This window comes from Hemicordylus capensis, chromosome 1 (assembly GCF_027244095.1).
Source record: "Hemicordylus capensis ecotype Gifberg chromosome 1, rHemCap1.1.pri, whole genome shotgun sequence".
In the NCBI taxonomy this organism is placed as follows: domain Eukaryota; kingdom Metazoa; phylum Chordata; class Lepidosauria; order Squamata; family Cordylidae; genus Hemicordylus; species Hemicordylus capensis.
This window is the reverse complement of record NC_069657.1, coordinates 310,657,234-310,684,465: the sequence shown is the minus strand read 5'-3', so window position 1 is coordinate 310,684,465 and position 27,232 is coordinate 310,657,234. Positions and strand designations below refer to the sequence as shown.

The 27,232-nt window shown below is 42.8% G+C and overlaps 1 protein-coding gene across 4 annotated transcripts in view; it reads left to right on the top strand.

Annotated features, from left to right (window-relative positions):
• Positions 1-27,232, top strand: part of ELOVL4 (ELOVL fatty acid elongase 4) — a 115,932-nt gene that overhangs the window by 30,316 nt on the left and 58,384 nt on the right. For 2 of the 4 annotated variants that reach the window (XR_008314151.1, XM_053287025.1), the window contains exon 1: positions 7,805-8,327. Coding sequence is in view for 3 of the 4 variants with exons in the window: in XM_053287025.1 (XP_053143000.1) it covers positions 7,934-8,327 (394 nt within the window). In the remaining variant the exon portion in view is untranslated. Of the gene's footprint in view, positions 1-7,804; positions 8,328-27,232 lie in introns of those variants that run through there. The other 2 variants (XM_053287026.1, XM_053287027.1) reach the window with 2 other exon arrangements.

Genomic DNA, 27,232 nt, shown 5'->3' with positions numbered 1-27,232 from the left:
TAATGGACAAATCAGGTCAATATAAGAGGAACTCTGGAAAGCTGCCTAAGAATGTATTGGAATATATGAGAATTTTATTGATTGAAGATGCATGGAGAAATAAACACCCACTGGAGAGAGATTTTACTTTTTTCTCTCAACCTCATTAAACACACTCTAGAATTGGCATGTGTATGGTTTCAAAGTCATTGCTATCTAGAATATATGACATTGAAATTGTACCTTCAACATTTGCCGAGCACAATCCACTGATAGTAAAATTCCAATATTTGGATACTGGACAGAAGAGATGGAGATTGAATAACTTTCTTTTACAACAAGAGAAAATTATTTTGAAATGCAATGATGAACTGTTACATTTTTTTTCAAAGAAATAAGACACCTGATGTTTCTATTTTTTCCATTTGGGACTCCAGCAAGGCTTTTATGAGAAGAATCTTTATTCCTGAATCTTCCAAAAGGAAGAAAGAATTACAAATACAAAAGATCAGATATTTAATTAATTATCCTGTTTAGAAGCTCTTCACAAGATTAATCCTTCCCAAGATATTTGGCAAAATATTCTCAGAAGAACAGAGGAGTTGTTTAAATAAACCTATTTCCTGGGATGAAACCAGGGCGGCATGAGTAACCATGACACGTACAAAAGCAGCTATGATATTCCTAGATGCCGAAAAAGCCTTTGACAACTTGGAATGGCCCTTCTTGTTCTCAGTATTGGAGAAAATGAACTGTGGCCCTCATTTTTTATCCTGGATCCATAGTATATATCAACAGCAATCAGCAAAAATTATTGTCAATGGATTCTTGTCTTCAAAATGTATCATCAATAAAGGTACTAGACAAGGATGTCCGCTCTCTCCGTTGCTGTTCATACTTGCTCTTGAACCTTTGGCAGCTAAAATTAGACAAGAGCAGCGAATTCAGGGTATCAAAATAGGTGATTGTGAACATAAAATAAAACTATATGCTGATGATGTATTACTTACTGTCACGCAAGTCAAAGACTCCTTGGATACATTAATGACACAGATACATAAGTACGGTTCAGTTTCTGGCTATAAAATCAACAGAGATAAAACTCAGATCATGCCATGGAATATTTCAGAAGAAGAGATAGAATATTTCTCTAAAGTTTTAAGATTACAAGTAACTAAGAAGCCAATAAAATATTTGGGGATTAACCTTACAAAGAGCAATAGAGATCTGTTTAAGAATAATTACGTTCCAATTTGGAAATCAATTATGGTTGATCTGGATAGATGGAAGAGACTGACTCTACCTTGGCTTGGAAGAATCTCTGCAGTGAAAATGAAGTATTACCTTAGATGAACTTTCTTTTTCATATGATCCCTATAAAGATAGACGACAAGATATTGAATAAATGGCAGAGTCAGCTCAATTCATTCATTTGGAATTATTAAAAAACTCAGGATTCGATTTAAGGTGATGCAAGATTCCAAAGAAAGGGGTAGTCTTGGAGTTCCTAACTTGAAACTTTATTATCATACTAGTAGCTTGACTTGGATTTTGAATTGGATTTTATCCCCTTACAGAAGTTTTACTTGAATGGAGGAACTTGGTCTTACTAGAGGACTGCATAATTACTTATGGATTTCTGGTTCGAGGAAAGATCTGGAGATACAACAACATACTATTCGACATAGTCTTTTTAATGTCTGGGATAAATACCAGAAAAGAATAAGTCCTAGATTATCACCTTTGGCCTCAATACTGAATGTTTATTTTCATGATGAAGAATTTTCTTCTAAGTATAATTTTTGGTGAGGCAGTCTATACTCCTTACAAAGTTTGGCCCAATATTTAGCTCTGGACAAATCAGTTTCTTCTGGGCAAACAACTCAGCAAGCATCCTGGCTCCAACAAGCTCGGATCACCTCAATAGTTCGGAAAGAGTTACAGTTACAAGGTGGGAAACTTAGAGATCTGACTGAATTGGAAGAATTAATCACCTGAAATACTGATCATTTATTAGGCAGAATTTATAAGCTATTACTGAAGTATGAAACGGAGACTCAGCAGATAAAAGAATGTATGATAAAATGGATGCAGAACTTTAATAGATCATTTGATCTCTCTGATTGGGAATACCAATGGAAAAATAATGTGAAATTTACTTTGTGTACCAATCTAAGGGAAAATTGGTATAAGATGTTCTTCAGATGGTATAGAACTCCTTTGACTATTAACAAAATAGATGATTCTTTCTCTAAGAAATGTTGGAAATGTAATTCACATTCAGGTTCATTCTACCATATGTGGTGAAGTTGCGATAAAGCTCAACAGTTTTGGAAACAAATTCATATGAAAATTGAACAAATCTTAGAAGCTAAGATTCCCTTTCTTCCAGAAATTTTTCTTTTAAGTATGATAAAACCTTATATTCCTACTAAGTCAAATGAATTGTGTTTATATATGATTACAGCAGCTAGGATTATATATGCATCTAATTGGCATATTTTGGAAATCCCTTCCTTAAACGATTGGTTTTTAAAAGTGTGGGATTATGCTTATGTACATGGTATGTCTCGGCTTATGTACATGGTATGTCTACTGAATCATTCATGTCTGATTGGGAACCCTTTATAAATTATAATATCCAATATGGTCAAACTTTGTTCCCATTTTCTGGATTTGACTTATAGTGTTTTTGATATGTAATTTACCAGAAGCTGATCAGATTAGATTTTACAATTTTAAGAGTCTGAATTTCTTTTGCTTTATCTTGTTCTAGATATTTTTTCTTTACTGATGTAATTAATTAGAAAAATGAGGTTTTTCATCATGAAAAATGATTGGCTTTAAATTGTTTTTATGGTGATTTGTCTTTGTCCTCTTTGGCCTATTTCTTAATAAAAAATTCTTATTAAAGTAGAGAATGGACAGAGAGAATTTTTTCTCCCTCTCTCACAACACTAGAACTAGGGATCATCCCATTAAACTGATGGCCAGGAAATTTAGGACCAACAAAAGAAGTACTTTTTCACACAAAACACAATTGATCTATGAAATTCTCTGCCACAGCATTTGGTGATGGCCACCAGTTTGGATGGATTTAAAAGTGCCTTAGGCAAATTCATGGAGGACAGGACTATCAATGACTACTAGTCTGATGGCTATAGGCCATCTCCAGCCTCAAAGGCAAAACACCTCTAAATGCCATTTGCAGGGGAGCAACAGCAGGAGAGAGGGCATGTGGGCCTCTCAGAGGCATTGGTGGGGGGAGGCACTGTAGGAAACAAGGCACTGTACTAGACAGGCCTTAGGCCTGGTCGAGCAGGGCTGTTCTTTTATTCATTCATTCATTCATTCATTCATTCATTTAGTACATTTATGTACCACCCTATACAAAAACATCCCTGGGTGGCTCACAATATAAAACCATTAAAACATTAATATAATTTAAACAATTTAAAATACAATAAAAACTCTAATGGCAAAGCTTTAAAATATAAACTAAAAACCTGACTAAACAGGTATGTTTTTCGGTTGTTCTTTAAATCATTTAGAGATAGGGAAACTCTAATTTCATTAGGAAGCATGTTCTATAGTCCCATGGCAACTCTAGAAAAGGCCCAGTTTCATGTCGCCACCAACTGAGCTGGTGGCAACCACAACCGGACCTCCCCAGATGATCTTAACAGGCAGTGGGGTTGATGAAAAATAAGGCACTCTCTTAAATACATTTAGGGCTTTAAAGGCAATAACCAGCACTTTGTATTGGAAATACCCCAGGGACATTGGAAATACCCCAGGGACAGTGAACACGCTCCCCCCAACTCCAGGTTCACCAAAACACATGCCTACATAGAGTCTAGCAAATAAACAGAGATGTTCTTAAAATCAGCAGTATAACTTGCCTCAGCCCTCTGTCCCACCCCCAAAGGCTGCCCCTCTGGCATAACCCCTGGTTTTATATGTACAGTGGCAACCAACTCCTCTGTCTGAAATAAACCCAGGTGAAACGTGAGTTACAGTTAGCAAGAAGGGAAGAGGCAGCCCACAGAGTAACGGCACAAATACAGCAAACACACAACAGGCCCAGAAGAATCTCTTTGCTGGCAGATCTCACAAGTGTCCTTGGCTGTCTGCACCTGAAAAACAAACAGATAAAGTTAAAAAGGGGGATTGGATCTCAACACTGCAGCCCGTTACCAGATCTTCTCCCATAGATATCTCCCACAGATAAGAATATCTCTATATTATTTTGTTCTTTTGTAACATCCATGTTCGATTAATGCAATGCCTTGCATGTGGAGCTGGCTTTCCAGACTGTTGAGATTCATTAACAAATTCAGACTATGGCAATCAGATTGTTAATGGAGATACGGTATTCTATTTTGTCAGTATTAAAAGAATTTCATTGGCTTCTAGTTTGCTTCTGGGTACAATTAAAAATGCTGGGGTTAAATTATAAGGTACTAAATGGTTTGGGATCAGGGTGCTTAGAGGGTCATTTTCTCCTCTATGGCCTTCTCCAATCTTTAAAATGTGTTTAAGGCCCGACTCAAAATATGAACATATGAAGCTGCTTTGTATTGGTCCAGACCTTTGATCCATCTTGCTCAAGACTATCTACTCTGACTTACAGTGAGTCTCCTAGGCCACAGACAGAGGTTATTCTCATCACCTGCTCATTCACTACTCTTAACTGAAGATTCCAGGGATGGCACCAGGGATATTCTGCATTCAAATGTCTGTGCTCCACCATTGAGCTATGGCCAGTGTTCCCTCTAAGGCATGTGCATGCTCACATGTTTTTTTGATATCTGCTCAGTTGATTTTGGATCCTGCTCAGGTTTAATCAGGAAGGTCCCACTCTGAATGCATGTGCACGCACACTGCTTTGATACTGCTGCCCAGAACAAAACTCATGCCACACACAGATGGAGGGAACATTGGCTATGGCTTCTCCCTGGGGCCACTCTCTGGCCACCTTCAGATGTCACAGGAAACCTGAGGGAAAGTCATGCCAGGTTGGTCCCCTGTAATGTCTGAATAACTGGAACCGCGGTTGCAGGGCCCAACCACGGTTCCAATTTCTACCCCAAACCTCTTATGAAACAATTGATTGCAATTAAGTTTTACTCACCTGACTGAAGGTCCGGAGGTGCCATTCTGTTGTCTAGATTTGGTGAATAGCCCAAACTGAAGTTAAGGAAGGAAGCTCCTCCCTCAGCTTCTACTCAGGGGCGTAGGAAGCTTGCTGGTGGCCACAGGATGAGCTCAATCAGCACCCCACCTGCCCCTGTGCTAATGTGCATGTGCATCAGCTTGTGCTCACCACACCTCCACATTTGATGCCATATGCAAAGGGAATGGCCACCAGCATCAAGACAGGTGAGATGCCTGTCTGCTTGCTGCACTTGGTTCCTCGCCCAATTTCCAATGGCATGCAAATGAGATGCCAAGTGCAGCACACCAGAGCCAGGGAGGGACGAGCGCTGGTGGCCCCCAAATGTGTGGGGGTAAGCCTCTGGTGGAGCCTGGAAGTGCTCAGGGCCATGGCAGCTGGGGGAGGCTCGTCCTCTCCTGCTCAACGGTAGCTATGCACCTGCTTCTACTCTATAGGCTGGTGGGGGCTGTCCTTCCAGGGTTGGAGGAAGACCACGCAGCCAGTCCTGCTCCCTTTGCTGGCTCCCAGACTGAAGATTGTAATCATCATGGATCATGCTGGGGGACTTCAGGCATACTGCAGTTCCCTTGGCCCAGCAGTTCTGAAATACATCCGAAGGCGGGCTCTGTGTCCCTGCCTCTAGAAGTTACATGGGAAGCAACCATGCAAAAGGATTTCTCTTTAGATTTGCCTCATTTGTGGAATATTCACCCCATACTTATTTGTATGGCACTCATATATTTTAGGTGACATGTTACAATGTTCTTTATTCACCCAGACACTTAATGGTTAAACATTATTTTGCTGTTTTTGTCATTTCTCCCTTTTGTGATTGTATTTCTGTTTATTGTTATAGTTTTAATTGAATTTTTATTGTTAGGATTGTGAGCCACTTTGAAAACAGATAGTGGAAAGATGGTGTTGATCTGTTTTAAATAAAATAAATGTTGGGTCCCTTTGGTTCTGTAGATATTGAGCTATTTACAGACTGCTACTCATTTGTTTGATGAAAGTCACCTTACTTCCTTGAAAGAAGCTTCTAAAGTAATAAGAAGTGGACAGAAATAAACTCTCTCTCCCTTAGAATTTGGGGTCACTCACACAATGAAATTGATTCAGTATTGTCAAAAGAAAATATTTCTTCACAGAGTGCATAATTAATTTATGCCACAAGATAAAAAGGCCAGTGGTTTACAAGGAAGCCTCCCAAAACCATCATCAAATCACAGATCACTTGGGATGTGCATGAATTGATTTTTTCAATTTGATTTGTACCCAAATCGAATCACCCCCGATTTGTTTTGGGGTCCGAATCTCCCCCCATCACCCCAGATTCTATTTGGATCCAAACCAATATGAATCCAAATCGATTTGGGGCAAAAGGGGATTCTGGGGCAAAGGAGTGGGGTGGGTGGTAGTGCCAAATGGGTGGAAGCTACCACCCAAATTTCAGAGAAATTGGCCAAAGGGGTGATATTTAACAAATTTTTGAAGTTTGCACATCTTTAAGCTTTTTCCCATAGGGACTAATGGGGATTTCAGCAGCCACATAACTTCACATGGGTGGCACCAGGGTGGCCCAGAGCGGGTTGTTGTGGGAAATAGTGGAAGGAATGGGTGGAAGGAAGCTACTGCCCAAATTTAAAGAAATTGGCCAAAGGGGTGATTTTTAAACAAATTTCTGAGGTTTGCACATCTTTAAGCTTTCTCCCATAAGGAGTAATGGGGATTTCAGCAGCCTCATAACTCCACATCAGGGTGGCCCATAGCAGATTGTGGTGTAGTGCTCAGGGGTGCCAACCACCTCCAAACCACAAGCCCATGGGGTTCTCGGTTTTGTTACTGATTTCAGTATTTGAGGTGTTCTGAGAGTGGATTCTTTGGTGCAAAATGATAGTGGATTTTCTAGTCATTCATTCATCATTTTGCACCAAAGATGATGAATGAACAAATATGAACAATGATAGCTGATTCTTCGTTCATCCATAATCTTTGATGCAAAATGATGAATGGCCAGAGAATCCACTCCCAGGACACCTCAAAAACACCCGTGATGGGAGGGAAGACCCACTGAGATGGGACAGTGGAAACATGATAAGGATGGGAGAGTAGAGAGGACCTGAGAGAGTGGGGTGGAAAGGGGAGGGCTGTTGAGGCGGGCAGAAGAGAAGAGAAGAGAAGACTCGACTCGCTGGGTTAGGGCTGGTCGAAAAGAAAGGCTGCTGAGAAGTGTGGAAGTGTAGAAAGAGTGGTGCATTTCTGCACATCGCTAGGGAGATGACTGCGTCGGGGAAGACCAGGGACAGCAGCTCACTGCATCACCTCAGGCGTTGTTTCCCCTCCCCGGGCAATCTAGCCCCCTCTGGCACCCACTTTCAGAGGGATTGCAGGCATTCTGGCATGGATATAATTTTACTTTCTCCCCCACCCGACCTCCATGGCACAGTTCCTAGGCATGATAGGCAGAAATTCAACAAGAGAAACTTTTCCTGATATGACTATTCAGTGAGGGTTAAACAACAACAACAACAACAAAAAAGCACCTGCTCGCTTTTTGCCCACCACAGGTCTCTGACAGCAGAGAAGGGGGGGGGGAGTGTGAAGTTGTAACCTAAAAATTACGCCACGCACAGATCAAGGGAAGGTTCCAGGAATCCCCTCATCCCCAGTGCCTCGCGCGAATAGACTGTGTTCTTAGTGCCCTGCCGCACGCGCTTGCGCCGGGCAGAGCGCCTTCTCTGGGATGCCACCGGAGGAAAGTGCGGGGAGGGGGAGAGACTTGTCTGACCGCGTCACATGACGCGAGCCCAGCTAAGAGCTCTAGGGACCATCCCAAGGTGCCTGCCGCAGCCTCGGCGCCTGTTCCTCTCCCTTCTAATCCCGAACCCTCCCTGCCCCTGGGCACGGGAGTCGTCTGAAGCGAGGCGGAGCCTGGAGATAGATACCCAGACTCAGAGATTTAAATTTCATTCCCAGGTCGAACAAGGGAGCAGCAGCAGCAGCACCTCCGGCGCAGAGCTGCCGACACGCGCGTCTCCCCGACTCAGTCCTGCCGTCTCCTCCGGTGCTGCTCGCTCGGCCGGCAGCCCTCCAGCCATGGGTCACTCCGTCGCCTCCGGAGAGCCGGGCCTCATTGCCAACGTAGTGAACGACACCCTGGAGTTCTACCGCTGGACCTGGAGCATCAGAGGTAACCCAGCAGCAGCCTGCAGCCACGCTCAGCGCAGCCGAGCTTTTGTTACGCCTCCCCACCCACCCCCCGTCTCCCCCCAGCCTTGCCTTCGTGCGGCTCCGGTTGCTCTGCAGTGGCCTGCCCCGTTTTTTATTCCGTTCCCTCCCCGGCATCCCGTTAGCGCGCCGGGCTAGGCAGCACCTGCCATCCCTCCTCCTCGCCTTGGTGCTGCTGTCCAGCTCCATCGCCCTCTCCCGCCATCATCTTCCCAAAGAGAGGCCTGCCTGCCTGCCTGCCTGCCTCCTTCCTTCCTTCCTTCCTTCACCCCCTCCTCGCCGCCGCCCGCCGGCGTCGTCTCCAATTCCTTGCCTGCTGTCACTGTCACACAGCGGTCAAAATGGCTCCGTGCGTGGCTCTTGTCTTGTTTAAACCCGGTTGCTCAGAGCGGTCTAAGAAATAAGGTTGCAGCAGCTGCAGCGAACGCATTGGGAGCGTGCCGGCCGGCCTTTGGACGGGGCCTGGACCTCTTTCCTCCCCTGCCTCCCACCTTCGAATGCGGACATTTTCGTTTTCTTCCTCATCATTTTTCTTAGGGGGACGCCAGTTATAAATTCAGCAGAAGAAACAGCTTGATTTAAGTTGGCTGAAAGAGGTTCTGTTGTTCACCTCCCACCTCATCATAACACCTGCCTGACTGTTAATGTGAAACATACCAGATGGTGGGGACACATAATGGCTTTAGCTGCTCCTTCCCATTCTGGATGATTTAAAATTATTTCCTTTGTATTAGAGCGTGTGCTAAACCATAGCCATGGTATGTGGTCACTGCCTAGCTGCCGCTCCTTCACAACTGTAAGCATGCCAGGACGGAGTGTCCTGTGGTTGTTGTGGGGCAGAGGAGCGGATGGGTGTTTTACACAATAAGAAGAGATTATTGTAATGTGTCCATACAGTGAACCCTGTAACATCCGAAGGAGAGGTGTATGTTTACCACATATGTGTTTCCCATAGTAGTTTTTTCCACTATTGGAAATTCAGAGAACATGGTGCAAACACTTCTTTGTTGTATTCTGTTTGGCAGTTCTGGGGCCATGCAGTGCTGTAGTGCATTAGATGCTGGCCCTGAACAGAGATCTAAATGTCCCGAGCCATTGTCATAGTTCTAAGCTGAATGTTATCACAAGATGGTTACATGGTCTTTATTATTAAACTAAATAGAATCCACAGCCTGGTCTCACATTTAAACTTTCAAGGTGTGATTGATCAGGCCTCATATTTCAGGTTTGAGTTGATATCTAATAATTTTAGGATGAACATTGTCAGGGATGAAGTTGTTGGAATCTGGAGAGCATTGGCTGATAAACCAGTATCCAGTATGACCAGCAAGGAGTGGCATTTAAGATCGGCATGAGTAGAACAACTGAATTGAAATGCAGGGAAAGAATACAGCCACTTAGGGTTGCTTTACATTTTATGCAGTGGCAAACATACATGCAATCCTGATTCCAAAAGGGTACATACAGTGTTTTATATATACATAAAATGTAATGTGTGGAAATTACCCTTATACTCTTAAGTACATCCAGCTGTAAAGATGATCCCCTACTTCTTTCAAAAACCAAGATGATTCTATTTTATAGATTTAATAGCTCTATTATTATGATTCATTTTAACCTTGGTTATAATAGATACTAGGAATTCATTACTGCATGAGCTGCATTCCTTCCTGCTCTCATCTCTTTGTACCATCTATTTGGTAAGATTGATGTGAGTCAAAATAAATGTTATGTTCCCAGTTCAGGAGCACATTATTGCATGAGCTGCATGATTGCATTTCAACTTTTGATCTCACTTTATGAAATGTATCAGATGCCTTAATCTAGCACCTACATACTTCCAACATTTAAATGATTAAGTAAGATAGCAGCAGTATGTTTTCAGGAACAATTTTCTCTCTTGTAATGGTTTTATTTAATTCTCATTTATAATAAAAGCTAGCTGCTTTGCTAGTCATCTATAAGTATTTTTTGAAGAAAACATTTTGATAGTAAGATAGTTATGACCCATATTAATAGCTGCTTTTCCTCTGGTTTGCTGCTGTGTTTTGTGCAATACACTGCAATACGCGGTAGCAGCCAAAATATAAGATGGGACAGGAGAGGAGAAACGATAGCAGTGATGTAAAGTAAATTGTCAGCAAACAAGAATACTATAATATGCACTTTTAACAAAAGTTGCTTTACTATTTCCCTCTATCTAAAGAACTATTGCAGCCATTTTGATGGTGGGAAAAAGTGCCTAATTTATCTCTCTTGGCAGATTATTTGAGATTTCCATATATATACTGTATGGCATCAACTGAGGTTCCACAGTGACAAACATATTTGTTTAAAATGTTAATGCAAGAACTGTTAATGTAATTATAGGTGGTTTCAGGTCTTTAGATGAGCATGAGATTTTGGGGGTGTGGTGTAGGCGAGGAGGAAGATAAGACTTCAATTGCAATCCTGATCTCCATATTAGTGGGAATTATACTTGGCAAGTAAATATAGTTAGACAGGCTTTTAGAGTGTTTCTGTTTCTGTAGCCATTTAGGTGTATCTGTAATTGTTGTCATCAAAATAATATTTGAACTGCTAGGTTAATGTGATACAGTATCATCACATTATAACCACTGTTTCCCTCTAACAGGGATCTCCAGATGTTGTTCACTGCAGCTCCCAGCATCCCCAGCTGCAATGGCCTTTGGCTAGGGATTATGGGAGTTGTAATAGGAATCCCTGTTAGAGGAAACGCTGATCATTACACAGTAGGAGAAATCCTCTAAATAATGCAGCTGCATTACCTCCACTCATATAATTGACTCTTGAACTTAAAGAAACTATGCTCAAATCCTATTCGAAATAAATGTGGCTGTGTAGTGGCATTGCTTAGTGGGTAGTAGTAGTAGTAGTAGTAGTAGTAATATAATAATAAACAGTATTTGTTTATTATTTGTTGTTTACACAGTCAGACAGGTGTTATTGACTGGTTTGTTTTATCCAGACTTCGAGTCCTTCCCAAGGACCTGGGATGGTGGTGGTTGTTATTATTATTATAGATTTGCTCCTGATTATATCAAATAACAAGATTACTATACAATGCATCAGAAAATGTATCTTTTTCTGATACATTACCAACTTTGTCCAATTTATAGCAAAACAGTTATTAATATGAGCTTTCTTCAGTAGTCATAATTCTTCATAATTCACATATATTATCTCAGTAACCATTGCAAAAAGTTTGCTGTTGTTTGTTCTACCTCAGTAAAAAGTTGGGTAGAAAAAGCGGGCTATCCAGGACTGGACCTGCCAGGATCGGAGGGCTCTCGTTGCTCCAGATGACATGAGCTGCCAGGGGTAGAACAGGCAGCTCGTGTCATGAGAATAGCCTCAACATGTAGTAAAAGTGTGTAATTTGCTGCCATTGGATGTGGTGATGGCCACCAATCAAGACATTTTAGGAGGATAGGGCTATGGAGGATAGGGCTAACACTGGCTTCTAGCCTTGGTATCTGACTTAAACCATCAGAGGCAGAGGTGACATGCCCCTAATCACCAGGTGCTAGGGAACACCAATTGGAGGGAGTGGTTGCCCTGTTTTCCCCAGTTGCAGGCTTCCCGTTAGCAGGTTAGCAGCTGCATGAGGCAGGATGCTGGACTGGATAGGTCTTCACCTGATCCTGCAGGACTTTTCTTATGTTCCCATTTTACAGATAGAAGCAGAAACTGAGTGGCTTGCTTAACTATGCTTAATAAGTGCATGGCTGCTGAAGAAAGATTTGACCCCGAGACTTTCAACTCATAGCTCATGCTCTTAACTGCTATGCTGTTTTAGCTGTTGTCCCCTGCTTGAGCTTTTATTTGGAAAAAGAGTGGACCGGCCTTCTCTACTCGCTCTAACCTGTGGCTAATTAAAAATATGGATTTACCACTCTTGTGCTTTCTGCTCTATTGTAAGAGTATGGCAAATGAGAGGGATTTGGGGATGTCTTTCATTGATCAGGAAGTGGCAGTACTTTAGTCAATTGTCAGGAACAATTGTTCCTGTTCGTTAATAGCTTCATCTCTGCCTATATGCACCTGCTGAGATGTTCTTTGGAACCCTCCTTTTTGAAATGTTGTCAGTAACAAAATCCAACACAATTCTACCAAAGTCCAAGCAACTAAAATAAATATGTATTTTAGTGTGCACATCCTACTATATGAATTCTAGTGCTTTCTGGTCTCAGATATTTGAGTTTATTTATACAAGAGTGTAGAGACCCAGTGTAATAGTATTGATGCTTCAACACATAAATCATAACATCAATTGTTTTGCAGCATAGTTTCTCAATCCAAATCATCTTGAACTTATACCATCCTATGGCCTTACCCAACAATCATATCACAAAAGGCTTGCCATTGGGTATATTGCTTAATTAATTTCACCATATTGAAAAAAATCATTGAGCAGTAGTTGCACAATGAATGAAGAAATTTTATTCTCAGTTTGACACCTACACAGTTTCCTTTCATTGCTCATGACATTACCATATTTCTTAAACCAGATGCCCAAAAACTTTCTGGTGTTGCTTCCCAGCCTAATCAGGTACCTCTGTGCCAGCTCACACAATTGTGTTGTCACCATGATGGGGTTTTTGCAGGCAGTTAGCTTCTGTCAGAGATTTCATCAGAGAACATCATGTATCCTACTTCCCTGTCCTTGGGTCCCTCCACCTCTCCATTGAAATATCACCTAAGAAGAGCCTGGCTATATCAGACCAAAGGCCTGTCTAGCCCAGCATCCTGTTTCCCACAGTGGCCAGTTAGATGCCTCTGGGAAACCCACATGCAGGAGATGAAGGCATCCCCTTCTCCTGCCACTGTTGTCCCACAACCAGTTTTCAGAGGCAGCCTTCCCTCTAGCAGGGAATTCCAGATGTTGTTGACTACAACTCTCAGCATCCCCAGCTGCAATGGCCTTTGGCTGGGAAGTACGGGAGTTTTAGTCAGAAATATCTGGGATTCACTGTTAGAGGGAACATAGTTCAGAGGCACACTGTCTCTGAACGGGAAGGGAACATATTGTGTCTAGTAACCATTGATAGACTTGTTTTGAAGGAATTTGACTAATCTCCTTTTAAAGCCATCTAAACTAGAGACCATAACAGCCCCTTGTGGCAGGAATTCTTTAGATTTGTTATACACCATGGGGCCCCCTGATTCTAGTGTTGTGAGAGAGGGCAAAAAATTCTTCTCTATCTGCTTTCTCCACACCATAAATAATTTTACAGTATAAGCTTCAATCATCATGTCTGCCATAGTCAGAATTTTTCCACACTAATAAGCCACAAATGTTGTAGTCTTTCCTCATAAGGAAGGTATTTCCAGCCCCCTGATCATTTTGGTTGACCTCTTCTTTACTTTTTTCAGCTATACAGTATCTTTTTTGACATGCATACTCCAAATGCAGCTACGCCATAATACTCCAAATGTGGCGACACCATTGATTTGTATAAGGAGATTATAATAACAGCAGTTTTATTTTTGTCCTCTTTCCTAAAGAGTCCTAGCATGGAATTTGGCTTTTAAATTTTTGCTGCTGCACACTGGGCCAGGGGTGGAGCCACCATTTTGCAGACAGTTTCAAAGGACCCAGCCGCTACTCCCTCTGGAGCTGACCCATCCAACCTAGCCATGCCCTCTGTGTCTGATGTCAGATGCAGGGAGCATGGCCATCTGTGGAAAAGGGGCAATGCGGCCCTGATTGCAAGGCACTTCAGCCTGGCTGAGAGCACCTTTCCCTGCCTCAAAAGGTAGAGAGACATGTTGGGAACATGATGGGAACCCAGCACTGGTTGAAGCATATCACTAACATGGCCACATAGCCCATTTTGTGAGAAGCTTCAGCCAGTGCTGAGTTGAAGTTGGAGCTTCAGCCGGCGCTGAGCTGGAAACCCAGCACTGGCTGAAATGCTTTGGAAATGGCCATGCGGCCCCCTTTTCATATGTCCACACCCCCTGCATCTGATGTCAGATGCATGGGGTGTGACTAGGGCACCTAGGGGCCGCTCCCGGTGTGTTGCACCCACACCTCTGGCACCTTCCAACATGCCTGCACTGGGCTGTTTTCACTGAGCTATCCACCAAGACACCATGATCATTTTTCTGGTTAGTCACTGACAGCTCAGGCCCCATCAGTGTACATGTGAAGAAGAGATATTTTGTCCCAATGTTCATCACTTTGCACTTGTTTGCATTGAACCATATTTGTTTTGTTGCCCATTCACCCAGTTTGGAGAGTTCCTTGTCAAGCTATTCACAACTGTTTTGGTTTTCACCACCTTGAATAGTTTGATGTCATCTGTAAACCTGGCCAGTGTTCACCTTGCTGCTTAACCTGGATAGCTTATGAGCAAGTGAGTGTTCATAACATTATCCTAATACAGATCCTTGGAGAAACCCAGTGTGGAAATTGTCATTTAATCCTACTCTCTGCTTCCTGTTCTTTAGCCACCTACCAGTACATTAAAAGGATCTGTCCTCTTATCCCATGACTGCCAAGTTTATTCAGGAGTATTTAGTGAGAGACTTTATCAAAAGATTTTTGAAAGTGCAAGTATACAATGTCAAATGGATAATCTCCATTGACACACCCAAAGAACTCTAAACGATTAGTGAGTTAGTACTTAATTTTGCAGAATCCACACTGAAGCCATGCTTCTCCTTCAGCAATACTTGCTCTTTTGAATGCCTAATAATTTTATACTTAATTATGCTGTCCAGCAGTTTACACAGAATAGACATTAAGCTAACCAGCCTTTAATGCCTAGATTCCCTGGATCCCTTTTTAAACTAAACTGAGCTCTTCTCATGATCACTGAGAAGAGCTCTGGGGTGGTTTGTGGGGAGAGCAGGTTTCACTTACCCTCCCCACAGATGATTGGGCTCCCTTCCCTGTGATGGCGGATCAAGCAGCTGCGGTTGATGCACAATCAACTACATAAGGTTAAGGGAGCACTACTTTGGCAGGTTTGCTGCCGTGTAGCTGCTGGGATCAGGCCCGATCCCAGTCGTTCACATGCACATGCATAACCAAGCTGGGCTCCCTTAGCCCAATTTTGCATGAATGTGTGAATAGCCTCAATGTGACATTGATTATCTCTCAGACCTTTGACACAGAGTCTGATTTAGGGACAAGTTACATATTTTTGCTAGGAGATCAGAAATGTCACATTTGAGTTTTTTAAGAACTATGGGGTGAATGCCATCTGGACCTGGTGACTTGTTAATGTTTAATATCAACAGGCCCTAAAACATTATCACTTATCACCTTTGTTTGACTTGTTTCTTCAGATTCCCTTCCTAAGAAGGAGGGAGAATCTGTTCTCCCTCTAAGAAGTTCAGGCATGTGTGTCTGCCTGTATATTTTCTGTAATGAAAACAGATGCAAAGAATTCATTCAGCTTCTAAAAAAACTTCGTATCTTCATAATTAGATTTATGGTTTTAAATTTTTAATGTTAATGATTTTAATGTTCAAATGATTTTGTTTAATTAAGTTTTAATTTTTATTGTTTTGTTTTTATTTTGATGTAAACCACCTTGAGCCATTTTTGGAAGGGTGGTATTTAAATCAAATAAATAAATATAAATATCCTCCTTAAGCAACCCTTTCACTTCCTTGCCATCTGATGGTCCAACCACCTGCCTGGCAGGCTTCCTGCTTCTGATGTATCTAATGAAGTTTTTATTGTTCGCCTTGCCCTTGAAGCTTTTAGCAATAACACTCATCAGATTCCTTTTTTTTTTTTTTTTGGTATCCCATATCGTCAACTTATACTTTTTGTTTTTGTGTTCCTTTTTGTTGACCTTGTTTGATAAAGACTTGCATTTTCTAAAGTAAGTTTGTCTTTTATAGCATTCTTGACTCTGCTCACTAGCCATCTTGACATATTTATTTATTTAACATATTTTTATACCACCCAAAACTTGCTCATAAGAACAGCCCTTCTGGATCAGGCCCAAGGCCTATCTAGTCCAGCATCCTGTTTCACACAGTGGCCCACCAGATGCCTCTTGGCATGTGCATACCCTCTCTCCTGCTGTTGCTCTCCTGCAACTAGTATTGAGAGGCATACTGCCTCTGAAGCTGGAAGTGGCCCACAGCCTCCAGATTAGTAGCCATTGATAGACCGTTCCTCCATGAATTTGTCTAAGCCCCTTTTAAAGCCATCCAAGCTGGTGGCCATCACCACATCCCATGGCAAAGAATGCCATAGATTAATTATGTGCTGTGTGAAAAAGTACTTCCTAATGGTGGCACCTTTCTTATTTTATGATGTAAATTCTAGCTGAGTGTCTGTTATTGTGGTGTTAAATAACTTCCATACATTCTGGACTCTGGAGAAATTTGACCTTCTTTACTTTTCTTTCACTTTCCTTTTTACTAGTGTCCTCATTTTTGAGACATTTCCTTTTTCCTTCAAGTCCAAGGGGCCTTAAATTTTAGTTTTCGGTTCTTTGAAATGGGACCTGTTTGTCCACTTTTAGCTGTTTCAATACAGTTTTAAAAGATGTGCATGACCCCACCCATCTGTTTTCAAGATAGCAGACTGTAATAAAAATACTCCCATCAAGATATCCTAGACCTCCCAATGTGCTGCAGATTTGTGCTGCACAGTAAACACATGGGTTCTAAAGTGTTTGTTTTAAGTGTTGTTTTAAGTGACCATCATCTTGAAACATGATCGTAGACTGTAATAAAAATACCCTTGTCAGGATATCTGAGGATCCACTTCCATCTGCTGTTAATTTGGTGTCTGTCAGACTGTGGTGCTTTTAATTGGAGTGGCCACCATCTTGTTTCAAAATGGTGTATGGGGAAAAAATGTTTAGACTTCATACAGTTGCCACTGGCTCACTTGGAGATGACCCCAAACCAGGCCTTCTCTAGGGTTGCCCCGAGGAGCCCATGAACCACTCTGTACATGAATCGGGTGTGTTTATTTTAAACTTTTCTGTTGTGCTGCATCACATACTACTCCAGAGGGTCCTTTGATTCTTTGGATCAGCTTTGGGAATCAGGCAGGGAACTGCAGTGTGAAGAGTGGCAAACACCCCTGAATTTACAATTAGAACGATGACCATATATTTGAAATTCCTCTTGGGGGCTGTTATGACTCCCTACTGGCTTAGATGGGAAGCCAAGGTGTTTGTTGGGGCAGCATTGGTGGTCAAGAACAAAGGGGACTGGGGAGAAAAATAATGCTGCACCAGCTGTTGGAAATGAAAAGGGTGTGGGGGAGACTCCCAAAGGTACTGGCAGATTTCAGAGATTTCAATGAATTTATTTAATATAGCTTTTTACTGATGCATTTCATATGAATACGTTCAGTTTTGCCTAACACGTTTCCCAAAGCTAAGAGCAATATCCCAAAATGTAGGAATACAGTTTATATGTCAGTTGTACTTTTGCACAGATGATAATATATCTGAGACACCAGTCCTGGATGCAGCTCATTCTTGCTTCTGCTCTGTAATTCTTACCTTGCCCTTTGGCAAGAAAAAACATGCTGACTTTCCCTTCCTGTACTTGGGAAAGTTGCTAGTGGGGATGCAAAGTCTTTAAAAATAAATAGCATTGTTATAATGCTAAAGCAAGATGCATGTTATAGAGAACACAGGGCCATTACATAGGGCCATTCTGAATGGGAGCAATATTTTTTTTCTTTTTGTTGTTTTGTAGGCATTTGACAGTGTCTTAATTTCTCTTATAAATATGTATGTATTTATAACATAGCACATATAAACACTCTGTAGTGCACATATAAACACTCTGCAGAATGTTTACACATAGACTGTTAAAATCTAGATGTAAAAGAGTATAATGAATAAAAATATACTTATTTGTAGGAAGTTGGGCCACTTAAGAACATTAGAACATAAGAAAAACCCTGCTGGATTAGGCCCAAGGCCCATCTAGTCCAGCATTCTGCTTCACATTTGCTGGTCAATGACCGAATAAACTTATAACTAACTAACTTCTGCTTCACACAGTGGCCCACTAGATGCCTCTGGGGGGCCCATTGCAAGAGCTGAGGGCATGCCCTCTCTCCTACTTGCTCCCCTGCAACTGGAATTTAGAGGGATCGTGCCTCTGAGGCTGGAGGTGGCCTACAGTCCTCAGACTAGTAGCCATTGATAGACCTGTCCTCCATGAATTTATCTAAACCCCTCTTAAAGCCATCCAGGCTGTTCATCTTGTGGCAGAGAATTCCATTGGTTGATTATACACTGTGTGAAATTATGGAATTAAAAACAATATTTTACAAATATTTATAAATTTTTACAATATATTTGTGAAATATATATGGCAAAATATGTTACACCACAAACCTACCACCCACAACAGTTTATAACTCCATATCATCTTAGTTTAAGAACTCAGATTAAATGGTAGGAAAGCAAACTAAAACCCTCCTTAGCATAAGGAACTCCCCCCAAAATCACTATACCTTATTGTTGACAAGCTGGCTATGTTTGAAGAATGTTCACTAGCAATATTAACTTGAACTACATGGTTCATTTGTTTAGTTTCTTTCTTTATGAAGGTTTTCTTATATCTATGGCCTAAAGCATTGATACAATATAAATGTGTTCTAGGTCTGTGCTTCAGCATCATGCAGTATCTGCAGCATCATGCTGGTACTGCATGGAGGCAGCCACTTGCAGTGCAGCTGTTTCTGTGCAATAGCCTGTGCTTCCAATGCAGAGGGGACACTTGTACTGGAACTGAGTCCTGTACCACTGCAGCAGCTGGATGGCACTTGGGGCACAGTGGGAGAGATGTGCAAGGAGTGCTGGAGGTGGTATAGTGCTTGGCTTCCTATAAAGGAGACCCCTGTGCACCAGAAGCACACTATGCTGCACAGAGACAGTCACACTGAGAGCGGCCACCTCTGCACAGTACCAGTGCAATGCGTCAGATTATTTGGCTTCAGCAGTGCTAAAGCGCAAGCATAATGTGTTCACCATCTTTCTCATAACATCAGCTTCATTGCCATGCAGAAAGCACTGATCAATGTTGTCTTCTGGGGTGAGTGCAGACATAGTGTGCCCATCATTGCTTTCATGTGTTGGTAGCGGAGCAACTCTGTTAGGGTCCATCCAGGTAGGAGGGCAGTTTACCTCCAGAAATCCAGAGTGGGCCCTGGATCACACATTCCTTTGCTACTTGTGTGGAAATTCCACCTGCCATCTTAACGGTATTTAGCCATTATATCTGCATCAGTACTTACTGTGGTCTTAACCAAGAGCCGTTTCAGCCAGGGCTGGTCAATGATCTGCGTACACCTAAGGCAGGGCACCAAATGCTGCTGCTTCCTGACTTACCTGACAGTGCATAGTGCTTTGCTGCCCCAATGGCCACACACCTTATCTGGCAGGATGCCAAGGTGTGAAGATGCCAATGCTCCTCCCTCCTATGCTCCATGGATTAGAAATGGAATTGGAAGAGGAAAATTGAGTGGAAGAGGAACAAATGGTGGGCTAGAGCACCCTGAGAGCCCACTACTCATCTCTCCTCTCTTTCCCACCTTTTCTCATCTTCCTTTTTAAATCCAGGGAGCTCAGGAAGAGGAATGGCACCAGATGGCAGAGATAGGTGAAGATGGTGGACATGCCAGACCATCTCCTGAGGTGACCACTTCAGTCTTCTTATGGATGGGCTGGCCCTGTCTTCATTTGCTGCAGTGTCTTCATGATTGTATCCAGGTAGAGGGGAATGGGAGCATGCTGACCAGCCATACTCCTTGCTCTCCCCATGTTCACCACCCATCATTCCAAATCATGGAGATGAAATTTCTCCATGATCAGTACTTGCCTGTGTAGACAAGCACCAAACACAGGGAGAATATGTCAGTGTGAGTGGATATGATAACTAGTACACTTCCATTCACCCTCTACTTGGATACAGCATACGAGAACTGCAACAACTCAACACAACTCAGGACTTGGAGCTAGTTAAAAATTGTGCCAGGCTGGCATTAATCCTGGTTAATGTTGGTGCAAACATAATTACTAACCAAGGGGAGGAAGTGCACAAATCTATGGCCTAATATTGTTCCCTCAATCATAGTTAAGAGCCAGGCAGAATAGTTCCTGCATCAGCCCCCAACTGAACGTATAATATTTGCTAAATAATTTCTCACGTAAAAAGTAATGCCCAAGAAATATATATGTATTTTATTTTATGTTTGCTGTAGACACAATGGTTATATCGTAGTCATCAGAATATCTGCCTAGGATCCATGTAAGTTAGAAATTATAGTCATAAAATAAAGTGAAACATTTTAATTGGTAGAATTTCAATAATAGACATAAAAGGGGCCAAGACATCAATAATAGAATTACTGAAAGCTGCATAAAACCATCTACTTTGAGATGAATTGATAGTTACTGCTTTATTTTCACAGTAGAATATCAAGTTGCATTACCTTTAGCATTCAGCATGATGGTAAATTAAGCACTACTATGTTTACAATATTGTATGTTTGTCAACATGACCCCTGGGGGATAAAATTATAATGAAATATGTTAAAAGCTTCTTTTAGTCTCCTTTTTACTTAATGGTGAACATCTTCTTACACCTTGAGATTTACATAATTTTCATAATGGAGCTTAAGTACCATTTGCATCATTTTTAAACAAAATTGAAATGTTGATTGAATCCAGCTCAAACACAGACATTTACCTTTAGATCCAGTTTGTGTGATGCTGGCTTGATGGCAGCCATTCAGCCCAATTGCAATCCCTGTATATACTTTGAATCCCATGGATTCCTCATTTCTAGGGAGGGATAGAGGGAGGGGTAAATCTTATGTCCATCAGCATGCAGTTGCTGTGCCCCCTGAAATAGCTAAATCTGTGACAACTTCCCTTTGTCTGCCAATTGTTTAAAACTATCAGAAATAAATGTATTTGCTGTCTTTTCTACTTCTATGCTATACTTTCATGAATGGAATGAAAGAATGGGAATTGCACAAAGGTTTATGCACATGCATAAACCCCATGGTTATGATGAGGGCTTATGAAATTGTGCCCTTTCACAACCCCCATTCGCTGTTCATAGACTGTATCCTTGCTTGGCTGCCCAGTCCAACAAGGTGATATGCATGTGAAATCAGGCTTTCTGCTTGTGCAGAGTATCCATCTAACAGTGCACTTCTAAATTGCGGATTCTAAATTAGCCCACAAATATGTGTGTGTGCATGGTGCTCCTGTGCCATATGTACAGCGCTGAACAAATGGGTGGTACTGTCAGGGCTGTCAGCAGTTGCTAGTTGGGAAGTTCACTGATTGGTCTCAGTGACATCTCATACTCTCAGCCTAGCCCACCTCACAGAGATGTTGTGAGGATAAAATGGGATAGCCCTATTGGCTTGCCTTTCTCATTAGAGAAAGGGTAGGATAAATCTGAGATAAACAGATGAAAGCTATCAGCCCATGCCATCTTGTTGACAGTGGTGATGCTCATGTGCAGTGGTGTACAAGGCTGCAATTAGGAAAAGAGCATCCCTGTTTGTGATATGACATCTTTAAGGTGAAATTATATGTCTTCCTGATGTTTTACTACTGTTATTCAGCCAAGGATTTGCCACCCCCACCACTGCAGTGAGGGTAGGGGTGGTGAGGGGAAAGTCCCCCATTTTCCCTTAGAAACCACCGCTGCGTGGCAGGATAGGGGCAGTGAAGGCTGCACAGCAGCAGCTGTGGAGGGGGGGCAGGGGGTAGTTCCCCTTTTACTTTAAAATGCCGCTGCAGCAGGGAGGCTGATGGTGGGGTGAGGGAAAGGTTCCCTCTTTTACCTTTAAAGCAATGCCACTGCACGGTGGGGTGGCGAGGAAGAGCTCCTTCCAGCTCCACTTCCCCCTCCCAAATGACTACATACCCCTGTCTGCAGCTCGTTTTGGACCTTTCTCCACACATGGGAGAGGCCCATGTGGGAGAGGCCCATGTGGGAGAGGCCCATGGGAGAGGCCGATAACTGACTCAAGAAGGAAGCGTATGGACTTTTTGGAGGGAGGAGAGGAGCTGGAAGGAGCTCTCCCTTGCTGCCCCGTGCCACAGAGTGGCATTGCTTTAAAGGTAAAAGGGGGATATTTCCCCTCACACACCCCCACCGCAGCCACTACTTTGTGGCCTTTGCTATCCCCATCCCACCATACAGTGGTGGTTTTTAGAAGAAAAAAGGCAGATTCCCCCCTCACCCACAGAGAGGGGTGGCAAAATTTGAGGAGTGGCAAAATTTGCTGCTCCTCAAATTTTGTGGCCATAGGTAAGTGCCTACTTTGCCTCTCCTTAAATCCGCCACTGGCACATTAGCTAATTATATTGCTGTCATATTCATATATTGGGCAATGTAGTGATATAGCACCTGGAAGCAAAAATCAGGTTGCTAGGAAGGATGTTGAAATACAGGCATTCTAAAGGCATTTAAGGTATTTGCCAAAGACATTTGAAGAGGAATAGTATGTAGAGGTGTTTATATGGTCAAGCTAGAAGCCTCTAAGTGAAGGCAGGGGATCTGGAATGCTTGGCACTAAGTGACAAGCAAGACATACTGAGCATTAGGGGCAAATAGGAAATTTGGCTGCAGCCAATGTGTGCCACTCCATGGGCAGGGCAGTGAGACCTGGGTAATACAACTTTAAACTGTGGCAAAGAGTATGCTATATGCCAGGATGGTGGCCGACCCAGCATCCTGTGGGGAGGGTGCCTCACACATGCGTGGAAGCCATATGAGGGGTTATCATGGCATAAACCTGCTGTGCTAACCCTTCAAATGGCCTCTGTGCATGCATGGAGGCCCACTGAGTGGCGGGGGCAGGGTACCCTCCGCATGGAATGTTGGGTCAGCTGCTACAGTGGTGTATAGCATACTGCCAGCAGTGCACAAGTTCATCTCAGTTTAAAGTCGTATTCCCTTGCCTTCTCTGCCCCCTTTGAAGCGGCACTCACTAGCTGCTACGGTATAAAAAGCAAGAAGACTTCCTTCAGAAAATGAAGCGGGGGAAGGGGGAGAACAAAAAAGGAGCACAAACTCTGGCAGAGCAAATGTACATTAATAGGTAAGGTGAAAAAAGATTTTAGCTGGGTTCATACATAATGTGATACCATGGTTTGTGCTAGCTATCGTTAAGAATCCACACCATGCTTTGAGCTTCCATATATACAACAAGCAAATGCTAATTTGGAACTATATGGATATACTGCTCCAGATTTGTTTCCTGTTCATCTTGAAGCTATTCTCTCACCTCAAAGTACCGCAACACCACATTTCACGATCCTACATGGAAGCAATTAGCCTTTTGGCTTGTGTGGAGGGAGTTAAAAGAAAACAAAAGGGGGCAGATTCTGTGAGGAGGTTGTTGTGAGTACCAAAACCTCCGGAGAAAGCTGAAGAACATTTAAATTGGGTCCCATGTGTGGCAGCTCGCATGAGAGTTTGCGAGCAGGTGCCTGGAGGATAGCTACGGGGACGGGGAGACAATGGTGGTGGCAGCTGGTCGGATGGAGGAGGCAGCAGTGGGCCGGGCTGGCCTGCAGGAGCAGGAGTCGATGGTGGGCAGCCCGGCCAGACGGCCGGCAGGAGAAGGAGGTGGGCCGACCCGGCCCAGCCGGTGGGGTCAGGAGGCAGCTACCGGCTGGCTGGTGGGAGGAGGTGGCTGCTACTGGGAGTGGGCGGAAGGAGGTGGCGGGCTGGCTTTCTGGCCGGGCTGCTGGCCAGAAAGTACAGGGGTTGGGCAGAGAAGAAGCAGGCAGGCCCACCAGAAAGCATGGTGCGGGGGAGAAGGGGGGGCAGGAGAGGCCAGTCGGCCAGAAAGCCAGGCTTGCCGGTGGTGATGGGAGCAGTGGTGATGCTCTGCGCCTGGCCCAGCTAGTATTTATAATTATTGTTGGCTATACTTATATTGAATGGTATTAATGCCTTAACAACAATTTTAAAGGAAAATCTTATGTACTAAATGAGCTGTACATAGTTCATTTTGTGTCCCTTAAGTAGTAAAGTAAGTAGAAATATGATATAATCCAATTCTACCCCCGGCCCCTCAATGATCGGTTTTTCAGAATCATTGGCTTCAAAATTTCCAGAAATTCTACCTCTCTGCCTATGATTTGTGGTTGGCTTGGGTTCAAATGTAGCATGAAACCATGTTTTAAGACCAACTGTAAATATTTGTTTAAATACATCCAAAGCAGCAAATTGATCAGGAAGGCAGTTGGACTGTTGGACAACAAAGGTAGTAAAGGCGTACTAAAGAAAGACAGTGCCCCAATGTCCCTAATCACTTGCCCAGTTGTGACCACAAGGAACTGGGGGAAGGGAAGTGGTATGCAGATACTTAAGGATAATATGGAGGGATGCTCAAGGCTGGATAGCCAATGAAGATATCAGCTCAATGTGCAGCAGTTGTAAAAAAGGTGAATTCCATTCTAGGAGTTCTTAGGAAAAGGATTGATTGAAAATAAAACTGACAGTGTTGAAATGCCTTTATTTGAATCTGTTGTGTGAGCATTCTCGGTCTGGTCAAGCATTAGCCCTGTTTAGGCATTCAAAAGAATGCTGCGGAACATGCATACAAGTGCTGACAGCGGGTTGGAAGTCCCACCCCAGCACGTCATTCACCGCCATTGTTGTGCCGATGATGGCAGGCGCTTCCGTGAACAGCAACCTGGATTGCTGTCGTACTGCAGCAGCAGAATGCCGGATCGTATGTGACAGCAAAATGACATGTCATAGGAAGATGGGAAGCTGCCTTATACCGAGTCAGACCATTGGTCCATCTAGCTCAGTATTGTCTGCAGAGATGCATCTAAATAATTTTGGAGCCTGGACCTTAAGGCCTTTGGAGGCTCCCCTTGCTGCCCCCTGCTGCAAGTTAAGCATCATCCCTTTATTCTCATCCCACATATTTCTTTCCCCACTCTCCCACCCCATCTCTAAGGCATCCAGCACAGGTCATAATCACACCCGGCTGCCCAGTGTAGTGTGGGCCAATGGTGACCACACCACTCAGGACAGACTCAAGAGGATTTGGGGGGCCCGCAGGGGGTGTGGAGGCCCTGGACTTCAGCCCTGAAGTCCAGGGGTAAGAGCACCACTGACTGTCTGCACTGATTGTCTGCACTGATTGGCAGCAGCTCTCCAAGGTTTCAGGCAGGTGTCTTTCCCAGGCCTACCTGGAGATACCAGGAATTGAACCTGAGACCTTCTGCATGCAAAACAGATGCTCTTCCACTGAGTGATGTCCCCATCCCTATGTCATATCTAATCATTATTTAATTATTCTACAATAGCAAGCTGCAGCTATCCCTCACACAGTACATATATATATGCTTCAGTGTTGCTAATGTTGACCATAGTTTGTTACAACTTAAAGAATCTATATCACACCCAAGTACCCCAGGATGCTATTTTGACAGTGTCAGGCATTCTGTTGATGCCATGGAGGGGCTATGGATCTGACGGCTGGAAGAAATGAGGAGAAGAAAGCTGGAAATGTCACCCTTGTATAGCATGCTTCATATGGAAGCTAGAATATTTGCAGTGATTCTAGACTCTCTTGGATCCCATAAAATGTGTTTGTATGTTAAATTCTCTCAACTAGCTCTCAATCTAGACATCTTAAAACAAGAACACTCAGAGTGAATTTCCATTAAGATCTAAGGCTGTTTAAACTAGGAAAATCCTATTTTACTTTTAAAAATGCTTTGTTGCTTTCAGCTTGAACTAAACATTATTTCTGTTTATTGGCCAACATGATGTGCAAGACAGCATGTGCATTCCTGATCAGACAGTGCTGGTGCACATGTGGAAGCCAGCCCCAGAGGCGTTGTGCAAGAGTGCAGTTGCGCAATTACATAAAACAGTATGCCTGCGCTTGTGCAGTGCTACTCACATTGGGAACAATGTAAATAGCACTGTTTTATGTAGTTGCACAACTGCACTCTTGCACCACACCACTGGGAATGGTTCCACATGCACGGCAGCACTGTCTGATCAGGAATGCCAGTGTTGCCTTGCGCATCATGTGGGCCATTATCATTTACATCCCATGATTGCCATTACAATTCTTCCAAGTATTGGCACAATTTTACAGTTTGAGATCTCAATTGTCTCCTACTAGTAGTAGTATGTTTATTGCGGTCACAGACCAGATTAACAAACAATAACAATTAATAGCATTAATAAGAAAATTCAAGAATTTCAACAGTTTACAAAATCACAAACTGTTCAAATTACTAATACAGTCTTTACGGAGCTTCGACACCACAAAACAGAACTTTGCCACATTATCTGAAATTACAAGTTTAAAATTGACCAGCATAATTTCCAAATAAAATTGGTCTGTGTGACCAGGATAAATGGCTAAAATAGGAGCAATAAATTTGGTGCGAGTGTCCTTATAAAACTGGCAATAAAGAATAACATGGGTGATAGACTCTATATCCCCTGAGCCGCAGGGACAACAGTGCTGATCATAAGGAAGTCATTTGAAGTTCCTACTAATTATGTAGAACTAGAAGTATGGAGGGAAGATATCCATGACAATATTCTTCATTTCTCTGGTGGCTTTGCAGTGGCTTGATTGTCACCAAATCACCTTCAAGAGGAAGCTTAAGCTTCAGCAACAGAACTTTCCCTTCCCACTAGTGTATTGATTTGCCCAAGCCTGTATTGGAGCTTCCTGAACAGTAATTGCCCCATGCCCAAAGGCATGACACATATGAAGATGCTGGGAAAGATTCTTTTGGAAGAAAGGGCCACAACTTTATTAACACATTTTGTGAACTGAATTTTTGGGGAGAAACCACCCCCTGAAGTGTGGGCCTAATTTAG